A 23,839-nucleotide genomic window follows, 5' to 3' on the forward strand; every position below is an offset into this window, starting at 1 on the left:
ACCTGTTAATAAGATTCCCCTCACAATTCCAGTAATGTTCAATCAGGGGGTAAAGACATGACCCCAGAACACTGAACCCCATAACCCAGACACCCAACTACCCACCCATCAGTGAGGATCGTCAACAGACCCATCATGGACTAAAAAAACAACCAAAAAAAAAAACGTGAAAGCATCTTTAGCACTGTATGTTTGAAAAAAAGGTGTGAAGCTTTATTTTTCATTCCAATTTATTTTGTATGTACATATGTATAAATATATTTTTCAACTTTGTTTCTTTTAAGTAGTAATAAACATTTAATAGCTGTGCTGCGAAAGAAAGCCAAGAGAAACTGACAATACATAAATTTAAAACAAAAAAAAATAGAAAAACATTTAGAAACATAAAAAGTGCATTGGAAAGCTATTTTTGTGTCGACAAACATACTTTTACTTTAGTTAAGCTCATTTATTGTTGCTTATTTAATAGAATGGTTGTTCAAAAGCCAAAAATGTGCAAGTCAGCCAAGGCCTGATCATTTCTCTTTATAACTGCTTTGAAATGCGCCTCCTCCTCCCCAGCAAGGATAGGGGTTGACGTGCGATTTTGCGAAAGAATAATTATACAAACTATATAATGTTAATACTGAAGGTGGGAGAGAATGGTCTGGTGGCTTACTCTTACCTTCACGCTTTTCAACAATGTGGCCTATCAATTCTTACAATTTCCTGTCCATATTTGTTTAGAAACAAGTTAAACAGTGATGATATACTCAGAAATGTGCATTTTCACCTTACGTTTATCAAGATCCCATAGCAAAACACAGGAGGGCAATAAACCTTTATTGAACTCCACCCCTCATTGGAGATTTTAAATATTGACAGATATTTTATAGCAGTGCCATACATAGAAGTTGTCGTTTTGCAATACAGGAATTCAAGAATCAACAACTGGTTCTCAATAATTCATATGGCCACTGCTGCGGTTATAATGTGCAATCTGAGATCATCTGAAATTAAAATGGCTTCCTGCAAGGAAATTACTTCAAAATAAGAAAATAGAACAAATTCCCTTTTGCAGCCTTTTCAGTTCACCTGCATTGTACAATGAGACAGCATGGGTCTCGGACAAGGCACCACATAGTTAATTTGGAAAAGTATGCCAAGAACCGAAGTAAAACCAAATATAAAAATACTAAGACTCAGAAACTGGATACTGCGGAGTAAAATTAAGTGGTTTAAAACTATTAATTAGCAGAATCAGTTTTCATTTTTTCATCTTTTGCGTATATGTATAATTTTTCTCAGAATTAAAATAAACTACAGCAAACCCTTGATCCTTGCACAGAAATCCACAGAGAATTCCCAACTACACATTATGAATCCTATGTGGGAGATGCGAAAGGGGTAGGAGTGGAGGGTGATAGTGCCCAGCGTAGGGAAACAATAAAAAGAGTGAAGATTGGTAAGGCTAGGTTAGAAAATGAAAATAAACAGGTAACAGACATGTTGACTCCAAAATCAAAGTCACAGCTTTCGCTTAACAGTTAACCTATGGTATCAATATTATCCTTGATTGTTAAACCTATAAATGTTCAAATTGAAGGTAGGAACCATGGGAAACGTCACCTACCATTTTTATGTTGTTTCTCAGCGTATCCCTTTCTCGAAATAAATCCCTCGACTTAACCTTTAATAAGCATGCATGCCAATGTTTTTAGGCCAGTGGTTTCATGAAGACTGGACAGTCCCCAAGGTCAGGGGTGAAAGGGGAAAGTCAACAAGTTCAAGGCAGACTCGGCCACACAAGAAGATTGAAGAATCAGTATTGTTGCCTCCTGCTATCACTTGTCCCAAACATTACTCATATCCGAGCAATCCAGATGAGAAAAGCACCTACTAAAGAGTGAGCCATATCTCCATGGATAGTCTTTTCTCTGACATCTGCAGGCGTGTTCACATTATCCAACAGTACACTTTAGCCACAAAGCGGTTTGCTTCTTGACAGAAGATCCGATTTCCTATTTATCGCCAGCCACTAAATAGCAAAATTAGTGTGCACTAGTTAGTTTGGTAAACACTGAGGTAGGTCAATAGTCCATATGCGAAGTGTTAGGTAGTAGGCATGTATAAGCACAACAGTGCTTTAGTGCAATTGGCACTTTTCCAGGAGACTCTCTCCAGAACGAGTGAACATGTTCTACAGATTACAATATGGTTTCAGAAGCCTGAGACAAAAGCATGCATGCAGAGGACATGCTGCAGGACCGCTCATTGAGGTCTTTACTGCTCTTGCAATCCACAGCCAAACTGATTGTGGGGGTTCTCACTGCACCTTTGCTGTCCTGCTGGTGAAAAGAGTGGCACTTCCAAAAGCAGAGTCTCTGTCCCAGCTGCTGGAATTTCAGTCGGAAGCTTCGATTGATCCAGAAATACACGAAACAGTTTAGGAAACCATTGCCACTCGGAAGCCAGAGAGCAGCAAATTCGACCCATTCTGGAACTCTCTTTCTGGTGATTGCTGAAAATAAAACGGGAGAACAAAATCACATACAATGGATAGATCCCCGAATTAAATTATTTACTGTATTTTGGCAGCAATAGCCTGCCAAAAATGTTTATGAAAAACAGATGCATAGTGTGATGAATACACAAAGAACTGCCTTTCAACTTGCGCAGCAACATCTCAAAATGTGCTTCTATATACAGGGCAAGCTCATAACCTACACGACCCAAAAGACAAATGGGATCACCTTGTTCACACTCACACTTCGACCTCTGCTTTTTGTACTTCTGCTTTATATATTTAAGCATTGAACTTAGTTCGTTTCTTCATGGCTGGTAGTTTATCATTATGTTTATGTTCCAGATCTAATTTTGAATGTCATTTCTTTTTTGCTGGTCAATGCTAAATAAAATATTTGGGATACAATTTTACTTTTGGAATTTCGCCACTTTATTTCACTTGTCAACTGGTTTATGTAAATTATGAAAATGTAGTATAATAAATGGGTCTTAGTACCATACATGGTCATTAGCAACAAAACGAAAACAATTGATGTTCGCAGACACACAAAAAACTGGCATTTCATTACTCGAGTTGAGACACCAGAGTTACAAGGGGCCGTTACCCTAAGCCACTCTCAATATTGAAGACGTACTTTTAACAATATGTTTGTTTATATGCGCACAAAGATTCTTGTCCATCAGATACACCTTGTAGAATACAAAATGATGTACGAAAAGACAGCCAAAATACCAAAAGTGTTTTAAATGACGGTGAAACAATAGAGAACAGCTTGGCTGATTGAAATGTCTGTATGAATCATCCCTAAAAAGGTAACGGATGGAGCATACACTACATTCAATGGATTAGCAACCTTCCAGGTCACGAGGTGCCTATATTTTGCTCATGCTATGCTAAGGCGGTAAACATTTTCCAGTGCCATTTCTTTTTTTTTAGTTTTTTTTTTTTTTAAAGTGTACCCAGTGCATGTCACCACAGATTTCGTCCAGGGCCTCGAGCGGATTACCATCTTCAATACGGTTGCATCAAGGTTTTTGTTTTTTCTCGCTTTTGTCCCATCTATCGTAGTTCCCTTCTCCTTTCATTCGCTTTTCTTTATTAGGTTCCGGGAGGGCTCTTCATGGCTAGAGGCCGCCATCTTCCCCCCTCATCTACAGATTTCCCTCTCCGCCCACCACCCCCACTTATCTTTTCTATCAATTTCGGGAGCTGATGCGCTGGGGCTTCTGTCCCCAGCGTGTCCGCTCCCGATCTGCGACAGGCCACCATGGAAAGGAAGAAGGGGCCTTCTCTCCGCTCCATGGCGGCCATTTATTTGGTTTACTTTTTTTAATGGCCGTCATGAAAGGGAGAACGACCGTTTCCTCTTCCTTGGCGTCCATCTTTTCACCTTTCTTTTTTCAGTTGCGAAACGTCCAAGCGTTTCGCCAATGAGAAAATGCTTTTAGTACCCTGGTCTTACGGGCCAAGGTACTAATAACAATATGCCAGGAGCAGGCCATGGATCTTCTACCACATGTTACCTAGTAGTGGGGAGATTCCTTTAATGCATCACTAACCAAAAAAAAAAAAAAACACTGAAACTAACGTATTTGGCAAACAGTGTTCTGTATACAACTGATGGTCCACCATGGCTGAAGGGTTTCTTTTAATTTAGGATTGTGATATGGTTTATCAAAACCTTTCACAAAAGGTATGTACAAATGTCAATGTAAAAATGAAGCAAAAAGAATTGCACAAACGATATTTACACACTGACAGTACACAAATACATACAAAAGAATAACATCTGTGACCCAATTCCACATTCTTCTCTAAAAATGGTTCATCTTGCCCGCTAATATACTACATTATACCATAATCCCATTGAGAATATCCCATTATAACTTCCACACATCGTGTGACGGTTATTGAGAAGGATGTTAACAACCCCTGTATCGTCCAACTCCAGATTTGCTAAGTAGAGGTCCCAAAATTCAGAATTAAATCAGCATGATATCTACACCTAATGTGAAGCGTTTGATTACATTCCAGGATAAGATGTTCCATAGTCTCTATTGTTCCAGCCACTCACAAAACCTGTATAAGCACAGATTTCTTGATTACATTAGCCCTAGACCCGACAACCTCCAAAGTTGGACATAAATTCAACCTAAGTTTCATGTATATCTTGCGCAAGATGGGGCATGGGAATTTCTTATTCCTCAGCAACATTGAGGCTCCCCAACCCCCCCACAGTGCTTGATATCTATACAGAATAAAAGCATCAATGGACTCTCCTGTTATGCACCAATCATATTCCCATACAGCAGTTTTAATATCTTGGGGATTATGTATGAGACTTTCTCTACTTCGATCTATCAGACAAGTTTCTCACATTCGGATACCCATTGAGAGAGACGAGTACAGAGTTCTTAATCATGATCAAGTACATAAATATGGATTGGCTAGGAGGTAGCAAGATCTTATGAAAAAACAACAATACCCTCCATTCCAGTATGCACGATAGAGAAAGCTTCCCTAGTTCTTGCCTAATAATCACAGCAGTAACACATTCTGACAAACCCAGCACACTAGCCATATCCGGCCCTCCAATGTTTGACACACTTACTCCTTGGATCTTGAGAACCTCTATATCATACAAAAGAGCAGGTATTATTTTTGCCTTATAATACCCAAGGGCAGGCATAAGGTAGAAGCAATCAGTTCCCTCAATTGAGCTGCATAGATCCCACACTTTTTCATCAAGTTCCCAAAGTGCACACTTGTGGGGTTTATTGTAGTGCATCCTAAATACTTTCATTGATCAACACGTTCTAACCCTTCATGACCTAGCTTCAAAATAAACGTTCTTGCCCGTACTTTTATTCAAGCAAATCATTATCTTGGTCTTATTCATGTTAATTTCTAGGTCATTTACCCACATATATCGAGCCAGAGCATCCAGGCTTCTTTGTAATCCCTACAGGCGTTTGCTCCAATATAACTAAATCATCGACATAAACCATATAATGGATCGGGTAGAAACCAATATCTTTAAAATAATGACTCAAATCCGACAGATAAACGTTAAAAAGGGGTCGAGCGAGAACACAACCCTGGCTTAGTCGCTGCTTGGTATCAACAGGTTTCCGAAAGATGTCACCCGCCATCCAGCTTCAATCTCACCTTTGTATCAATATGCATGGCAATCAGTATTTCTATGTTACATGAACTCCACGAGTGCTCATTTTCCTCAATACATTTTGTCTGACTGTCAAAAGCCGAAGTGAGATCCACATACACCAAGTAAAAATTGCCCTTCTCCACCAACTGCTTTTTCAAAAGAAGAGACATGACAAAGCTACTGAGCTGGCTCCCCAGTCCCTTCCTGAACCCCAATTGCTAATACCCCAAACCTTAGATCTGTCAGCCCATTCATTAAAATCCTCCAACAGAATCATTGAAAAAATGTTGATCCAACATCAAGAAGGGAAATAGGTTGATAGTTTGTAGGATTTAACCTATTGCCCTTCTTGAAAATTGGAATCTGATGGGATATTCTCCACGACAGCGGAATGGATCTGGACTTATTATTCTTAAAAAACGCAAATATCTCAGCCCACAGCTCTATGTTGTCCCCTTTCAGGACATAGTTGGACAACCCATTAGGACCTGGGGCTCTAGATGTATGGACTATCCTCAGCCAACGCGCTACGTCCACAGCGTTTACACTCAGGTCCCAACAGGTGCCTACTCCATTACCAATGGCTTCAAAATCTGAATCCCTCATAACTGGGACATAGATATCAGTCCAATATTCCACCAAAGTGAACTCCGGGACTGGGTCAATTTGTCTACCTGCACTAACCGGTCACTATTGGTAAGATCCCAGCAGGCCTTGGTATTCTTTGTGCAGAAGGCCCTCAAAATGATCCCGCCATCATTTTGCCAGAGTTCAATGTTGAGCAATTGGTGCAAATTGTGCCAATTTAAGTAGCCCTGACTCAGGGGCGATGGTCGCAATTAAACTCCCAAACAAGGACTACCTCAGCAAAGGTATTAGCACTAAACTAACCACTAAATCATTCTTCCAATATATACAGTTCTTATAATCCAGCTTTTCACCAGTAATGACCCTAGCAATGGCCACCATGTGTTTCTCGTTTAGATGAGGCCCAATCACTTGACATAGCAGCTAGCGATCATGCAATCTGCTTGAGCCAGCATTTCAAGATGAGAAGTGATAATTCCATGGCTATTTTACTGGGCAAGTGCTAAGGGAGGCCCAGGAGGAAAAGTGAAATGGGAAGAAGGGAAGGGGGTGGACCAGACTCATAGGCTAGTCAGGGAAGGGTGCCCGGGAGCAAGTGTTGGTAATGGTTGGGGGTGAGGGCAGACTGGTTGAAAGGAGGGCCTGGCCGCAGTAAGGCTCATGGGGGGATACAGGCTACCAGAGGCAGGTGGAACTAGCAGGGGAGGGAGAAGGAAGAGGTGAAAAGGAAGGCCTTGACCAGCTTCGGGAATTCACAGAGATTTGGCTCAAGAATGAGGGGGACAAGGAGGACGTTCGAGAGAGGCGCTCCTGCCGAAAAAAGATCTACCCCCAATCTCTGCTTGGACAAGAGTCTGAGGGAGGTATTTAGGGAGAGTTGGATGTAGTGAGGTCCCAGGCCCCAGAAAGCCTTGTGAATGATACATAGGGTCTTGAATTTGATCCTTGCAACCACTGTGTGCAAGTGGAAAGGTTTTAGGGCTGGAGAGATGCAGTGCCTGGGCTTGAGTCCAAGGATAAGTCTTGCAGTCCTATTGTGGAATAGTTGAAGAGGGCAGGAGGAGGAAAGAGGCAGATTAAGGAAGAGGTGGTTACAGTATCCAGCATGGAGAAACAGAGCTCTGGAGACCTTGAGTTTCTGGGGGAAGGTGAGGAAAGGGAGAATGCCTCTGAGGAGTTGAAGCTGAAAGTGAGATTTCTTGACAAGGCCAGCGATGTTGGGTGAGAAGGAGAGGGAGGAGTCCGATATGACAGCCCAGGTTTTTTGCCTTACAGGAGGGCAAGGGGAGGAGGCACAAGGAAGGTGGGCAGAGAGTAGGTGGGAAAGAGGGGGCAGGAGTCCCAATGAGAAGAATCTCAGTCTTAAATGGCATTTAGGCAGATATCATTAGAAGCACACCATGCCTGAATAGCAGTCAGTCAGGAATAAGAGGGGAAGTAGAGGAGGGAATCTTAAAGAAGAGCGGTGTATCATCAGCATAACACTGAAAATGAGGAGAGAAGGTGGAGATCAGGTGGAGGAGAGGGCCAAGGCAAACGTTGAAGAGCCACAGCAAGAGGATACAGCCCCGAGGGAGACCACAGTTGGAGAGTGAGATAGAGGAGAGAAAGGGCCCAGATGCGCTTGGGATGGCCTATTCGAGAGGAAGGTCAACCACTCAAGTGCTCGGTCTGTGATGCCTAGGGTATCACGTAGGCAAATTATGAGGATGGTATGATTGACCATGTCAAAGGTGGATGACAGATTGAGGAGGATGATCATAACGGAAGGAGTTGGAATCGAGGTCTGAAAGCAAGTTGTCATGGGTGTTCAGGAGAGCGTTTTCTGTGCCTCGGGCTGCTCTGTAGCCAGACTGGTGGTCATGGAGACAGCCAGCAGATTCAGTGTGATGGATTAGTTGGGAGATGACCAACTTCTCCAAGAGTTTTCCCAAGAAGGGGGTAGTGGAGATAGGGCGGTAGTTAGCCGGGCAGGAAGGGTCTGCAGACTGCTTTTTTAGGAGGGGGTGCAAAAGGGAGTGCTTGAGGGGTGATGGGAAGGAGCCAGTTGTTAAAGAACTCGAGAGAGAGAGAGAGAGAGAGAGAGAGAGAGAGAGAGAGAGAGAGAGAGAGAGAGAGAGAGAGAGAGAGAAAGAGAGAGAGAAAGAGAGAAAGAAAGAGATAAAGAAAGAGAGAAAGAGAGAAAGAAAGAGAGAAAGAAAGAGAGAATCTTGTCCTGGATAGTTATAGAGGAGCAGGAGCACCTGTTTCGACAAGACTTGGTGACCTCGTCCAGGGCTAGGGGAGAGAAGGAGGAGAGTAAGGGGGGCATGAGGGGCGCCAAGGGAGGCCTGGGTACAGGAGGAGTTATGCAGCCCTCCAGATGTTTAGGACTACACATCCTATGGTCCTTCACCAACTATGCTGGCTAGGGAGATGAGAACCATCTCTGGTTCCGAAAGCACCTCAAAACCTTCCTCTTTGCTTCTGCTTTTTCTCCCCCTCTCCCCTGCTAAATTCCTGGCTGAAACTGCACTGGCTACCTGGCCGCCCTTTGTGATCTTGGGCCCAGGCCCCGCCATTTGCACACCTGCACTGCCTCCCTGGCAACCCTCGCACTTGAACTGTATTCTGTATCCCTACAGTCCCCCACCAGCACTTATGTCTGCTCTTACCTTGCACTTGCCACCATCTGGCCGTTATTTATCCTAATATTCTACTATCCCATGTACTGCACTTTCCCCTCTCCCATGTACTGCACTTTCCGCCCTGAATGACACCTGGCCTAGTAAGATCGTTATCTGTCTTCCCTCTGTTCCTTATAAATACCTTATCTTATCATTTATCATATATGGGATCATGGGACTTTAATTCCAAAACATCGGGGAGGGGTGGGAAGAGGCGGGCACATAATTGGTAACAATGGTTTACGGTTACAATCTATATAGGAGTTCCTAGGTAGTTTACTAAAGAGAAGTTGGGTTTGGTTGTGGTTTGCTCAGATTTCATATAAAGGTGCTTTCAAGGTGGTTTTATTAGTAGAGGGACTCACTGTGGCAATATTTTTGCCAAGCTAGATTCTGCCGTGTTCTTTTCAAATAAGTCAGTGCTATTAGAATATTAGAATATTAACTACTCAGCATGGCCGAATACCTTTTTTATTTAAATCAGGTAAGAGCCAAGATGTAATTCAGCAAGTCTAGTCTAGGTTTATCAATATATATTTTATTCTCCCTTCAAGTTCTTTTAACAAAACCAAGTCTTGCTATCTTTTTTGCTTTCAGCAACAAAGGAAATTGACACCTTTTAAGGGCCGGTTTTGTCTTTGCAACACTCCTAATTATTGATTGCATCAGTTTCATCATCTTCACTAGTATCCAAAAATTGTTTGAGACATTCTTATCAGGACAAAATCCTCATAGAAAATAACCATATTAAACCTCTGTTGGAGCAATTCACATTCTCTTGCAAATCCAAAGACATGACAGGTTGGGGCTCACTGCTAATAAAATACTTTGTGGTGTGCAGCGTTGTGTGTCTGGTGCCGTTGGTGACTCACTATATTCAACTTGTGAAGACCTGGAATCGAGCAGTTGATTACACGTAGGAACATTTCTGACTAGAGCCTAGCAACGCAAGGCAGATGGACCCAAGTGGCCGGAACTTGCAAGGCGGCCCGTTCAGGAAGCTACCTTATGCCAACACCGGCACGGAGCGCAGCGCCGTGTTGTGTGTCTGGTGTCTGCGCGGGATAAGTGACATTTTAACAAAACAATTAACGCATGTTGAACCTACCTAGAAAAATACCATCACTTTTGAGCGAGCGTTGCTAGTGTATGTCTAAATATTCCAAGACTACTCCACAGATTTTTCACATCTGTTTGCATTCCTAAGTCAATACTTGGTCAGTGAACGAGCACCGAATTAGTTGAAACTGAGCAAGAGTTTAACAATACTAGTGGCCGTCATTTTTCAGCCAACTGCAATTGTAGAGTTTGCACTTTGGGAGCGATCTGCATAAATTGGTCCATCTTGGTGGAAAGTAATTCATGTTCTCTGTAACTGAGGAGCGGAATACTCTGAGCAGGGAACTGAAATAACAGATGTTGGTTGAATCTTGAGTGGAACGATTCCTGCGACTGTGGGGTTCGTGGAACTCTTTGAGCAAGCTAATCTTTCCTAAACTTATTCTGGACAAAGTGTTGAAACCAACTCATCACAACTTCGTAAATACATGAGATTTGCTCCCATCACTTTGACAATGGGCATGCCCAATAGAATGGTAGTAACCAGAGCGTCTGCGGTACTTTAATCTACCCCATTGAGGCCATCCCCACTGACAGCAACTAAGCAAAATGCCTTTTAATTTTCAAACAGCGCAAGAAAACAAAACTATGTGCAGGAGACATCTGGGAATTTTACAAACTTGGTTCGATAATGTCAAACAATTTCAAGACGTTCCGAAAGAAAAATTATACTCCATGCCAACTGATACGGATTTAACTGCACTTTCTTCCGTTTCAATAACGGATACACAGCTGCTTTCTGCCAGTGACAACCTACAAAAGCATGCTATTATCTTGTCAGCTGAGAAAGAGCGTACTGCACAGGTGAGCCCACAGTCTCCTCTACATGATCCGGATGTAATGGTTATCACGGGCTCTAATGATATGATGCCAGACCTTCAAAGGGGCGCGAATGCAGAGAACTCATCTATTATAGCATCCTCCTCCCTATGTGGTGCCAAAGTGAATAGCTTGTATCGATCACCAAGCCTCTTTAAAAAATCATCAATAGCGAGCCCTCCATAAAGGTGCTCATTAAGAAGCATCTCGCCAAGATGAAACACTCCAACGCATTCTTTATCAGGTAACCCAACACCATCTAAAATGGTTCTGATAGGGATAACTTTGAAGACAATGCAAATGACAGTTGACTCACTATTAAAAATGTTTGAGACGCTGGATACAAAAATTACAGCTCAAAGTAAACAAGTAGATTAAATTGTTGTCTGGATTATGCATTTTAAGATGAATCAAAAAAGTACACTGCCCAACACTGTTGGATCGAGATCCAAAAACACACCAAACTCTATCGTCGAAGTTGACTCATAGAGCTATTCATAGAGCTATCTAGTCAAACAAGAGTATGTTCCAGCCCGAGTGTTCTGCCCATCTTCCCTACAATTTTCTGAGAGGTTAATGAGGATAAAGAGCCTATTGTGACACTTTCAACAGAGGCTGCCGATTCTTATAATGGAGAGGGTGCTCACACATCTGCTCCAGTAGCCTCCATCTACAAGTTGTTTACATCAGCATCTAAAGATCTTAACTCCTCGAACTTGAAATCTAAAAACCAAAAGAATGTTAACTCGAAACCAAGGGTTTGTATCAAACAATTTGCAAAAAATTGCTGTGCACAATAAAAGGCCTAGAATTATCGAGCTGCAGTCTCTAAATACAAACAAGTCATAGCAGCCAGAGAAAACAAAAAAGTCAATGCGTCATCACAGGGTAAAATCAGATTATGGTCCACTCAATGAGTTGGTAAAGGCATTAAGCGAACCTCAAACAAGTGTGGAATCAACGTTGAAGCAGCCTGAAGCAACGTTGAAGCAATCTGAAGAGTGGGTACCTCCTGCAAACATTACAGGAGACTCCTTGACAAAAACGGCTCCAGCTAGAGACGCAGACCAATAAACAAATAAAGATTTTGACTGATATCAGGGCTCCCATAGATAAAACCTTTGGCAGCCTCATTGACATGCTAAAAGTTAGCAGTGTCTCGAGGTTGGATGCCTCCAAAAATGATAATGTCTTTAAATTAGATAGATATCTCGGCAAGAACAGCCAGAAGAAACAAAATCAAGTCATAAAATAATTTAGCATATAAACACGCAAAATGACTCAAGGAGAAATCTGGCTCTATATAAGAGGCCACGACTATAATAGGTGCTCCGAATATGCCCCAACACACTGAACATTGTCCTCAGACTACAATCTATAATACACAGACTAAGCCATCTATATTGCAAGAAAATGACCAATGCAAATTACAGAATCTTCAACAAGCACAGCAAAAGGTTAATATGCCTATACAAGGTGTGAAGTCCACATTAAAACCTTCACCTTCTCAATCACAACTAGCGACACAGCAGAAGACATCAAAAACCAGATTGTTACTGCTGTAGAAGAGTATTTTACTCTCAAACAAGGGAAGACACAAGCAACAATTGCATCAATTTGATGAGAGTGCAGCACAAGGCTCAATGAGTCCACATATAAATCAGGAGCACAATGATACTACACAATGGACCAATAATTTAACTCTCAATCAGACCAATAAAACTAGATCAATGCCACAGGAAATGGCCAAACATATTCAAGACTGTAACAAGTATCATCGCTTTATTTTAAAATGCTGCTCTGCACCATTCAAATCATATACTTTAAATAGAGCAAGCATATTCACAATTTGGGAAGATGTTGGGGCACTTCAGGAGATATCCTCGATTGACATTGATCAAGTAGAATTTCTTAATGATGTTGATGTGTCAATTGTTTGTTTGTGTATTCACTCGTTGTGTGGAACACACTGTGGCAAGCGCAATTAGAATCATTTAGTATGGGTTTCCTTTTGGCTCAAGAACCTACGGTATTTGAAAAAGTTAAGCAGCGCGAAGATCTGCTTCTCTATTCTAAAGACCAACGTGGGAACCGTGTTATTACCAAACCTGATAAAAGAGTACAATTTCAAAAATCAGGGAGATCATCAAACTGGGGTTGAAATTCAGTCATAACTTGCTGGAGAGATGTAGAAAACTCAAGTTTCCTTAGCAAGTTGGAATACATATTGGTTTATCACAATTAATGGATGCTAACGAACAAGTTACTTACCTGTAACTGTTGTTCTCCAGCATGGGTCTGGCATGGATTCACATGCTCATTCCCCGTCAGGCTGGTAATCCTCGGTAAAGAAAAAAATCAGTATCAGTTTTGTTTCTGAACTGTCTTTCTTAGTAGTAACCAATCACTGGTCTCTGGGTCATACTGCCCCCAGCCAATGACTGCCTTCTCCCCAAGCCCTTCCCCGGGCAGCCATCCTCAGATTTGGTAGCACTTAAAGTGGCAGTATGACCAAGTGAAGAGCCGCACAGGGGAAGGAGGGAGGGTTCGCATGTGAGTCCATGCCAGTCCCATTCTGGAGAAGAACAGTCACAGGCAAGTAACTTGTTCCTTCTCCAGCATGGGGTATGACGCATGGATTCACATGCTCATGAATATAAGAATACATAGCAGTACACACATGCACAACCATGGGAGGTGGCAAAAGGCTCAACATTAAGCATTACATTAACTCAACATTAAGGAACTCTTACCTCCTCAACAGGCTCACCTTCAGGTGAACAGGTTGCGCAGCACTGCTTGGCTGACTCTGGACTCCTCCCTGGAATCCCGGTCGACGCAGTAGAATCTCGTGAAGGTGTGCGTCGACCACCACGTAGCAGCCCTGCAGATGTCCAGCAGGGGCACACCAGACAAGAACGCCGTAGTAGCAGCGATCGTTCTAGTCGAATGGGCTCTCGGACGGCCAGGCAACGGTCGGTTGGCCAACCGATGACAGTGCATGATGCAGCCAGAGAGCCATCTGGAAATGGAAGCCTTTGAGAGCGCCTTCCCTTGGTTCACATGTCCAAAGTTCACAAACAACTGTGATGTCTTCCGAAAACACTTCGTTCGGTCCATGCAGAACGTAAGCGCTCTAGCTACATCCAGCGAGTGCAAAGTCTTCTCGGCCGGCGACGAAGGAGACGGAAAGAAAACTGGCAACACCAAGGGCTCGTTAAGATGGAAGTCCGACGGCACCTTGGGCATGATAGAGGGGTGCGTCCTCAGCACCACCCTCGTATCGTGAATAGTCAAGTATGGAGGCTTGCCGGATAGGGTCTGAATCTTTCCCACGCGTCGTGCGGAGGTAATGGCCACAAGGAACGCTGTCTTTCACGACAGGAACTTCAACAGAGCCGAATGCAAAGGCACGAATGGTGGCCCCATGAGCTCGGTCAGCACCACATTGCACTCCCACGCCGGGGCTGGAGCCTTCACCGGCGGGAACGATCGGAACAGTCCCCTCATAAACTCCGTCACCAGTCGCTGAGACCACAAGGACGGCCGTCCTGCAGTTCTGGTGTATCGGGAGATCGCTGCCAGATGCATCTTGATGGAAGCGTGAGCTAGTCCAGCTTTGGCCAGCGACACTAGGTATGGTAGCACTTGAGGTGCCGTAATCCGTAGAGGGTTGATCTTCTGTGCATGGAACCAGACAGAGAACCTCTTCCACTTATGTCCGTAGCACTTGAGAGTTGGACGCCCTTGCCTTTGCAAGAACCTCTCTGCAGTCAGCCGGTATATCGTACCCTCCAAACTAGTGCTGCAGGAGCCAGGCCTGCAAGTTCAGCGACTCCGGGTCGTGATGAAGAATGGCGCCTCCCTCTCTGGAGAGAAGATCTGCGTCCGTCGACAGCTGGACTGGTGGGGACGCCGAGAGGTCCAGAAGTTCCGGGAACCAGATCTGTCTCGGCCACGCCCCGTGCAACGAGGATCATCCTGCACTGGGACCTCTTGAGCTGGCTGAGTCGAAGCAGCAGCGGCAACGGAGGAAACGCATACAGAAACAGGCCGTCCCACGGGAACGAGAAAGCATCGCCCATGCTCCTCGGCTGGGGGAACCTGCTGGCGAACCTCTGGCACTTGGAGTTCGTCGCCGTCTCGAACAGGTCGATCTTGGGTTCACCCCATCGTTTGAAGAGCCGATCCACTTGATCCTGGCCTAGTTCCCACTCGTGGCACGAGCGCAACTCCCTGCTGAGTGAGTCGGGGATGGTGTTTTTATTCCTGCCAGATGGAAGGGAACCAGAAACATCCCCTGGACGACAGCCCAGTGCCACAGATCCTGGGCCTCCTTGGATAGGGCTGGGGATCTGGTGCCTCTCCGCTTCCGGATGTAGAACATCGTGGTGGTGTTGTCGGTGAAGATCCTCACAACCTTGCCCTTGAAGGATGGGAGGAACAAGATGTTGATGTGGAGAGACCTCTCATACAGGAGCCAAAGGCCTCTTGCGTGGAGATCTCCGGTTTGTGCACCCCATCCCTCCAGGGAGGCGTCCTTCGTCACCATCTCCTGGTGTGCCGGGGTCTGGAAGTCCGTGCCTGCCGTGAGGTGTGCACGGGTGCCCCACCACTGGATCGCCCGACGGAATACCTCGTTGAGCGGGATCTTGTCTTCAAAGCTGCCCGCCGCTTGCATCCAGCGGGCGTCGAGGAACTCCTGTAGAGGACGCATCCGTAGCCTGCACAGGCGCACTAGATAGATGCAAGAGGACATCATACCAAGGAGGGACTTGATGGATCTCACCCTGGCCACGTCCGTGGCTAGCAGGCGCTGCACTTTGCCTAAGATGGCCTTAGTCCTTTCCTCCGATGGAGACGCCAATCGTTCCACTGCATCGAGCTTCGCTCCCAGAAACAGTGCCATCTGCGACGGAACCAATGGGATTTCGGGTAGTTGGAGAAACCCAGCTCCGTGAGTAAGCGGACGGTCTGTGCCGTGTGCTAGACGGCGAGTTCTCTTGTCCTTGCACGGATGAGCCAGTCGTCCAGGTAGGAGTAGACGTGGATCCCCTGCAGGTGCAGCCACGCCGCCTCTGGTGCTAGGCACTTGGTGAACACCCTGGGTGCCGACTTCAATCCGAATGGCAGAGCTCTGAATTGGTAGTGGTGTCCTTGGACTACAAATCTGAGGAACTTTGTGTCCTTTTAGGATGGGGGAAGTAAGCATCCTCCAAGTCCAAAGACAACGACGATAGGAAGACGCCCTCCTCCAGCTGTCCCAGCACGTGCTGGAGTGTGACCATCCTGAACTTCTGTGCCTTGATGTATTTGTTCAACCGACGTAGGTCCAGGATGGGGCGCCAACCGCCTGTCTTCTTTCTGACGAGGAAGTATCTGGAGTATACTCCGTAGCCCCGGAGCCTCTTGGGGATGAGCTCGATGGCACCTTTCTTGAGCATCGCCTTTACCTCCAACAGAAGTTGAGGGACGTGATTTTCCTTCCTGGCCACGGGAGGAATGCAGGGACACCTTTTAGAATTCGAGTGTGCCCGTGGGCCAGGGCATCCAGCACCCAACTGTCAGTGGAGATGGACTCCCACACGCTGACTAACTTCGCCAGCCGGCCTCTCACCGGGGTGCTTCGGTGGGGGCCCGACGCTACGGCGGTTCAATCTTGCTTGGAGGCGGCCTTGGCGACGACGCCGAGATCCTCCTTGCTTGCCGCGACCCCTGTAAGCCTTCTGGGACGAGGAGCGGGCCGCCTGGTGGTACGTAGAGGAGCCACCGCCTGATCCCTTGGAGGCCCCCTGTCTGTCTCCGGTGCTCCGAAAGGGCCGTCGTTGCTGAAGGACTCCCAGGGCTCGGGCCGTCTGTGTCGGCCTTGATGGCCTGCTGCGACTCATCCACCGTTTTCCCAAACGGGTTGTTACCGTCGAACGGCATGTCCAAAACCCTGGTCTGCAAGTCCTGACGGAAGTCTGTCGCCTTGAGCCAGCCACGTCGTCGAGGGCAAACACTTTTGCCTAACTGGCGAAAACCGGTGTCGGCAATGTCCGTTGGTCCGACGCCACCTCACCTTCCTGCAGAATCTCCAGGGCCTCCACCCTCTTGTCCTCTGGTAGGAAGTCCAGTAGGAGAGCTATCTTGTACCACAGCTCCCTGTCGTAACGGGCCACAATCGCTAAGGCGTTGGCCGCCTTAATTGTCATCGCCGCCAACGAGATGACCCGTCACCCCATGGCGTCCAATTTCTTACCCTCGCCGTCAGGTGGGGAAGTAGAGGTTGAGGCTGTCGCCCCCGCCGCCTTCTTCTTGGCCGCCGCTGAGACGACCGAATCCGGCGTAGGTTGAGCCCTGAGGCAAAAAGGGGCGGTGTCGGGGATCCGGTACTTCTTTTCGTACCTGTCTCTCTTGGCAGGCGTCGTGGACGGGTTCTTCAGGATCACAAGTCCCTCGTCCCAGATATTGTCGAGTAACGGTACCGTGAGGTCTTTCTCTTGGCCTCTCGCCGTTGATAGAAGAAACCCTCCTTCTGTTCCTCGGGGCAGAGCTGGAAGAGCTCAGATGCCCTGGCGATCATGGCGTGAAAGGAGCCAATTTCATCAGGCGGGGGAAGCCCGAGGGAGTGGTGATGGAAGGTCCGTCCCGTCGTCACCACCATCGTCATCCATCGCCGTGTCATCCCTGGGGTCCGTTGAGGGGAATGAGGGCTCCACGGGTCATGGGGGCATGAAGGGCGGGGAGGAAGGAATTCTCCTCCGCTTGTTCGGAGGGCTTCCCGACGGGCCCGGTTCTGGATCGTCCGCCGGGGTTCATGGTAATCTCATTCTTATCTCTGTGCATAAGGTTTGGATTGCCATCAAAATGGCCACCGAGTTGTCCTGAGGCTCGGGCAATGGCTGCGACGGGAAGGGAAGGCTGCTCCTCCACTGGGGCCTCGTCGGCGCCACCGCCCCCCCCCCCCCTCTTTTTCCACCAGGGTCTTCACAGGGGTCTTGTCGATGGACTGGAGAGAGGATTCCCTATGCGGTGGCAGGGAAACTCTGGGCTTCGAGGTCCCCTCCACTGGTGTAGCCTCCACAGACTTTGCCAGGGTCGCTGCGACTCCCTTGATAGAGGCCTTAGCCGGGTGAATCAAGGCCTTCACCACCTTGGGCGCGCTTGAGGCCTTCATCTCGGGGGTGGGGGGGTCACCGCCTCTCTCCCCCTCGGCTGAATCCTTCGAGATCGACCGGGGCCTCTCCAGAAGCTTATCCGGGTTCTCGGATTTCCTCTTCCCCGAACCAGAGCGTTGGCTCGTGGTTGATGGTGCCGGGGAAGGCGCGCCCTGCCTGGCAGCCGAAGAGCCCGACCGTTCGGCGCTCCAGTGCCCGCGGACTCACAGTGCTTAGCCTTCTGTTGGGCCCCCATCGCCGGGGCGCCCTCACAGGACTTAGAAGACCGCTCAGCCCTTTTCTTCTTCTTACCTGCTGGGCCCTTCTACAGCCAGCTGGCGAGGCGGGTACGACGATCCCTCATGGTCCGTTCCCATAGGTTCTTGCAGAATGCACAGTCCTTTTCCACATGCGTCTTGTCCTCATGAAGGCAGTAGAGACATCTCAAATGCTCGTCCTCCTTGAAAACATTCTGTAACCCGCATCCAGGGCAGTTCCTGAACAGCTTGGATCCTGGCGTCGAGCTTCCCTGGTCCTGAGCCATGTCCATGGTAGGCCTCAGATCTTCTGGAATCCTCCAAGAAGCTTAACTCGATGAAAACTTCACCCTTGAGGGGCGTAGAAAATTCCGAAACGGGTCCCCGTTATCGGAAGTAGAACGGTGGAGCTTGAGGCTCAATTTAACCTAAAAATGAGAAAATCTCTTGGAAAAAAGCGCGAAAACGCAGTAAAAGCTAGAGAGCTATAGCCGAGGACTCCCAACACTTGAAGGTGCAGTAAAAATCTGAGGATGGCTGCCAGGGGAGGGGCTCAGGGAGAGGGCAGTCATTGGCTGGGGGCAGATGATAGCATAATTGAACCTTCCAAGTATGATGGTTTGTAGGTTTCTCAAGAAGAGGTATTGTTTTACATATCAAAATTGAGTACCTCCCGAGCTCCTGGCCCAGATGGTCTGAGTAATTATAGGTTCAAGCAATATCCAAAACGCTGGGCCAGGTTCTTACATAATATATAGACATATTCTTCTGACAAACAATTCTATCTTCATGGCGGCGATCGATAATAATCCCTATATTTAAGAAGGGCGACCGTGCATGTCCCAACTACAGGCCGGTCGCCCTTCTAGAGGCTCCTGGAAAAAAAAATTCCAAGTTCATTTTACGGGACTTCGATCGCTGACACTAGAACATCTAAAACATGATACATTTCAGACAGGATTTGTTGCTGCTTTAGGTACCTTAATCTTTTGACACTTGCATCCATCATATCTCATCATGAAGCAAAGAAACAACCACTATACCTGGTATTCATTGATCTTTGCGCTGTCTCGGATTCAGTTTCAAGGCCACTCTTACTGAACATTAGAGGATCTTTGCGCTGTCTCGGATTCAGTTTCAAGGCCACTCTTACTGAACATTAGAGTTGGTGGCAAATGAATGACTAGCATATCTAGTTTCACTAGTACGCGATCTACACCCCAAAAATACTATTCAGGTGAGATTAAACCTTGATGGAAAGCTGTCCAAACAAATTGATACATTTAGGGGATGGGTGCACTTTGGCCTCCGCCTTAATGAACTTATTTCAGATATCAGAGAAGCCTTTCAGAATTAATGACTCGCCAAAACTAGTCAACAAGATAGCAACATCATTATCTTATGCAGATGATTTGGTACTTCTCTCTAAAACACCCAAGGGCCTCCAGAATCTGCTAGATGCACTTGCAAAGTATGTACATGCCAATCAACTTACCATAAATTTGTCAAAAAATAAAGCTATATATTTTAACATGCAGAAGAAATACAAAAAAAAAATAGCTATTTATGGTATCTCAATGCTTGCAGAATGTGTCTCGTTATGTTTATTTGGGCACAGTAGTTTAAAATCAGGCCAAGATGAAAATCTCTAGAGAAACAGAGATGAAACTGGCAACCGCAATTTCTCAAGCTAGGCTTATTCAATCGAGGTATGCAACATTTACCTTGGCTCCAGTGATTACTTATTATTTGCAAAAGGTATCTCCAATTCTTCTATATGCAGCTGAAACCTAGATTATGCTTTCAGAAAATGTTTTGACCAAATTATAAAGTAAATACTGGCGGAACATCTTACGCCTGCCAAATTGTGTACCTATGGTGTGGATTCGCAACGAACTAGGGTCGATTTCTCTCTACACTCGTTATGTATAGCAGATAATCACTCTAGAAAGTGTATTCTTGTAATTCACTCTCCTATGGTTATTTGTAGTTTGTCTAGCTACATCTTATTTTCTAATGATGCTGGTATCTCCAAGTTGCGGCACATAACCATTCAAGCCCTAGCACAAACTGAAGTATCGTTGATGGTCTTGATACAAGATTTCAGATTGACATTTTTCCCTAGTGGTGATCCAGTATATTATATAGAGACTTTAATGAAAATCCATTTCAGGAAAAGATATTCTACTCCAGAGAGCTATACAAGTAAATATCCCTTGATCTCGCATAGGGGTGATTTTATGCGTCTTTGGCAAACTAGAGATGTGCTAGCTAGGCGCAAACTGATCCAACAAGCAGAGACCATCTGTAGATGCTGTAAAACAACCATCGTAGAGAGAAACGCTTAAGCATTTTCTAGCGGAATGTGAAGCTTTAATGGAGATTTAAGTATCTGAAGCCTCAACTGCAAGAATATCGAGATTTGACCTATGATACTGTGTGGCAAATGATTCATTCAGGATTTTTAACTAAATTGAGAATTGGGTTCTCCATGAATTGAAAATGAGTGAGAATTAGACTGAATTTATTGTATTTGCTCAAATTGGGTGCTGTATGATGAATACCATATTGATAATCTTTGAAATTGATGAGGTTTGAGATTAGTTTGTGTTTTTTTAATGCAAGCGTAATTTCTCACTTTTATGAAATGTATTGTAACTTTATATTATTCTCTTTATTTTTCTGTTTTTCCCTTTTTAAAATGATGAAATGTGCGAACAATGTATTGTAAAGTTGACTTTGTTCAGCTGAATCAATACATTTTTTTTAAAAATTCAATACGAGTCAACAGCAGTGTCTAAGAGATTTAGTGACTGATCTTACCAATTATTAGTATATCATGAGGTAGTGAGTGGAAAGTACATTCCAAATTTGAAGGGTGTGCCATTCACTAGGTGCATCACTCCCCCAATTCAGAAATGTTATGGAAAGTGGCAAGTCAAGTTGTTACTTGTGGAAATCTTTCTATCCTATTTACTGGCTGGAGGCGGAGCTCTGACCGGGACTTGTGGCAGCAGCTTCAAAAGTCATTCCTGACGCAGAGCGCAGCGCGGAAGTGGCAAGTCAAATGGTTGCTTGTGGAAATGTTACTATCCTGTTTACTGGCTTGAGGCAGAGCTCTGACCTGGACTTGTGGCAGCACCTTCAAGAAGTAATTTCTGGCACAGAGTGCAGCGCAGAAAGTGGCGAGTCAAGTGTTTGCTTGTGGTTCCTTGGTGGGTCTGGGTGAGTCCAGAGCACTGTGTGTAGGCTTTGTTTGTTGCGTTGCCTGAATCGACAGTCGGACTTTGTTGCATCTTTCGTAAGTCTGTTTAAATATCCCTGGTCCTTTCCTCTGATGCTGTGCGACGAGTGGATTCTTCCATTGACACCCTTAATGCCAGTAGCTTGTCGCAGATATTCGCTACGCACTAAGGAGCGTGCAGCCTGCTCTCGCATACTGGGACCTAGTTGCACGTTAAATAAAGGCAACTGTAAGCATCGTAACATTTTACCCGAGGTAACGACCAAGGGCATAAACTCAATTTGTGAAATGAATGTGTTTGCGGATGGTGAGCGAGGTAAGATTACCCAATTTTTAAAACCAAGCTCAAAAAGGGACGATTATAGAGACACCACCTGCCAACATTTTGAAAGTAGTCACCACCACCAACATTGATAACAATTCAACTTTGGAAAACTCCAATAGATAATAATGAACTCCTAGACTTGGTTTTAAGTCTAGCCGAAGTGAATGCTGCCAATGCACTGTCTGACGTTGGAACCCAAGAACCAATACCCACAGGAGGTTTCATCGCTTCTTCAAACTTGGCTAGAACCCCTGACCTCAACCAGATTGAGGAAAATGCATATGCCTCTTCTAATAGACATATCACCAACTACGCAGGTTCTTATATCAGGCAACGCTAATCCAAAAGGTCTCAGGGGGTTCACAAGACTGACAGACAAGAAAAAGCAACAGCTTGTACACAAAAACTATGTGGAGTAAGTGACAGTGTCATTTCAGAGTGTCAGGGGTTGCATTCAGTGTTTAGTTAGGCATCAAAGGAAAGAAAAAGGTTTCCTCAGACTTCGTATAGGAAAGACTTGCAACTTAAATCTGAGGCATTGAATATACTCCAAGCTCTTTTTTCTCTGTGCAATAATGTAGATTAAAAATAAATTAGTCATAAAACAGGACTTGAGTCGACTATATGAACACCTTGAAACAAAGCACATTTATGTGGGAGAATAGGAACATGGAAACCAGCCAATATCCATCTTTGAAGACACCGACTATAGGGATCCAAGACACGCAGCCTACATTAAATGCATGCCCACAATGTTGTCACAGAAGACTGAGCGACAGGAATCCAATTGGAAAAAGCTTGTTCATTCAATGAAGCACTTCTCCCAGCCCAAGCTGCTCCAGCTACTATTGGGAAACCAACTCTGTTAGGGAAGAAAAGCCAGAAACGTAAACAACAGAGAATGTCTCACAATCAACCTAATTTAGGTAACAGGGGTGCTTCTTCTGGTGCAGTTGCAACACAAGTACAGTTCTACTTTCCCAAAAGACATGGTTTGCCAAGAGACTAACAGTGGCTTTGAGATGATGCCGAATAAACTGCAAGAGCCAATAGCAAGAAAATATAGATATATTCCTGGATTATAAATGGGAACAAATGCAGTTCCCGCTGAGGAAACTGACCCGATTGCGCTAAAGCTAGAGATTCCTTCTTTGCCTCAAGTAAAAATGATACTGGTAGACATAGGTCCTGCCCAGTTGGGTGGTTTGGCCAAGGCAAATACTGCAGGTCAAAGTATGGGCTTAACCTCTGAACAAAAGTCTAAACTCAATTCACCAAACTTAGACCTGCATCCCTGAAAGTGATTAATCAGGCATCAAATGAGATAAAAAATTACTGATTTATAAGCTACTACATCTAGCCCATTTTTGAACCGGTCTAACATTCTTGAATTAATTCACCAAATATTACCTTTGAAAAGTATTACGACACGAGATCTTAAATTGGTTGAAATTCTGTATACATCTTGGGGGTCGAACTGGGCTGTGATACATTTGGTCTTTCCAATTGTCACTGAACTACTTATGACCCAGGCTCCTGTATTGTCGTCGCTAGGCTACGAATTTGTGAAAGAGTTAAAGCCCATGGAAGAAAAAAAAAAGTAAAAAATGGGCCCTACTGTTAGCCTATTGACGGAAGATGTAACTAAAGGATATTGTTAATAAGGTATACTCTATGCTACAAACTAAAATGACCCTACTACTACAGAGGCCTCTGCTCATGGAACACAAGGCGACACAGATCCTTTATAACTAATCCTTTGGGGTTGAATCTCTTGCTTAGTGCGGACCTAATTGGGCTCCAAGAAACCTGGCTAATGCAAGATTTGTTTATTGATGGCTATGCAGTGTTTCAGTGAAAGGCAAGAAAAAATATGAATGGCCAACCTTTTGGGGGTTTGGTCTTTGCTGCTAGTCCGAGTTCCTTCCTACTCATTCTTCTGAGTACGTCCTGTCAGTTACTATTGAAAGAGGAGAGAAGGAAACTAAGTCAAGGCTGTTACTGTCTACA

At 45.1% G+C, this 23,839-nt stretch overlaps 1 protein-coding gene across 1 annotated transcript in view; it reads right to left on the reverse strand.

Annotated features, from left to right (window-relative positions):
- Positions 1-804: 804 nt before the first annotated feature.
- The window catches only part of LOC138525400 (D(4) dopamine receptor-like), a 116,793-nt gene continuing 93,758 nt past the window's right edge, over positions 805-23,839 (reverse strand). The window contains exon 2 of the mRNA XM_069635581.1: positions 805-2,500. Coding sequence (XP_069491682.1) covers positions 2,187-2,500 — 314 coding nt within the window. The 3' untranslated portion in view covers positions 805-2,186. The remainder of the gene's footprint in view (positions 2,501-23,839) is intronic.

Source organism: Ambystoma mexicanum, chromosome 1q, assembly GCF_040938575.1.
Source record: "Ambystoma mexicanum isolate Mex_15411 chromosome 1q, UKY_AmexF1_1, whole genome shotgun sequence".
NCBI lineage: Eukaryota > Metazoa > Chordata > Amphibia > Caudata > Ambystomatidae > Ambystoma > Ambystoma mexicanum.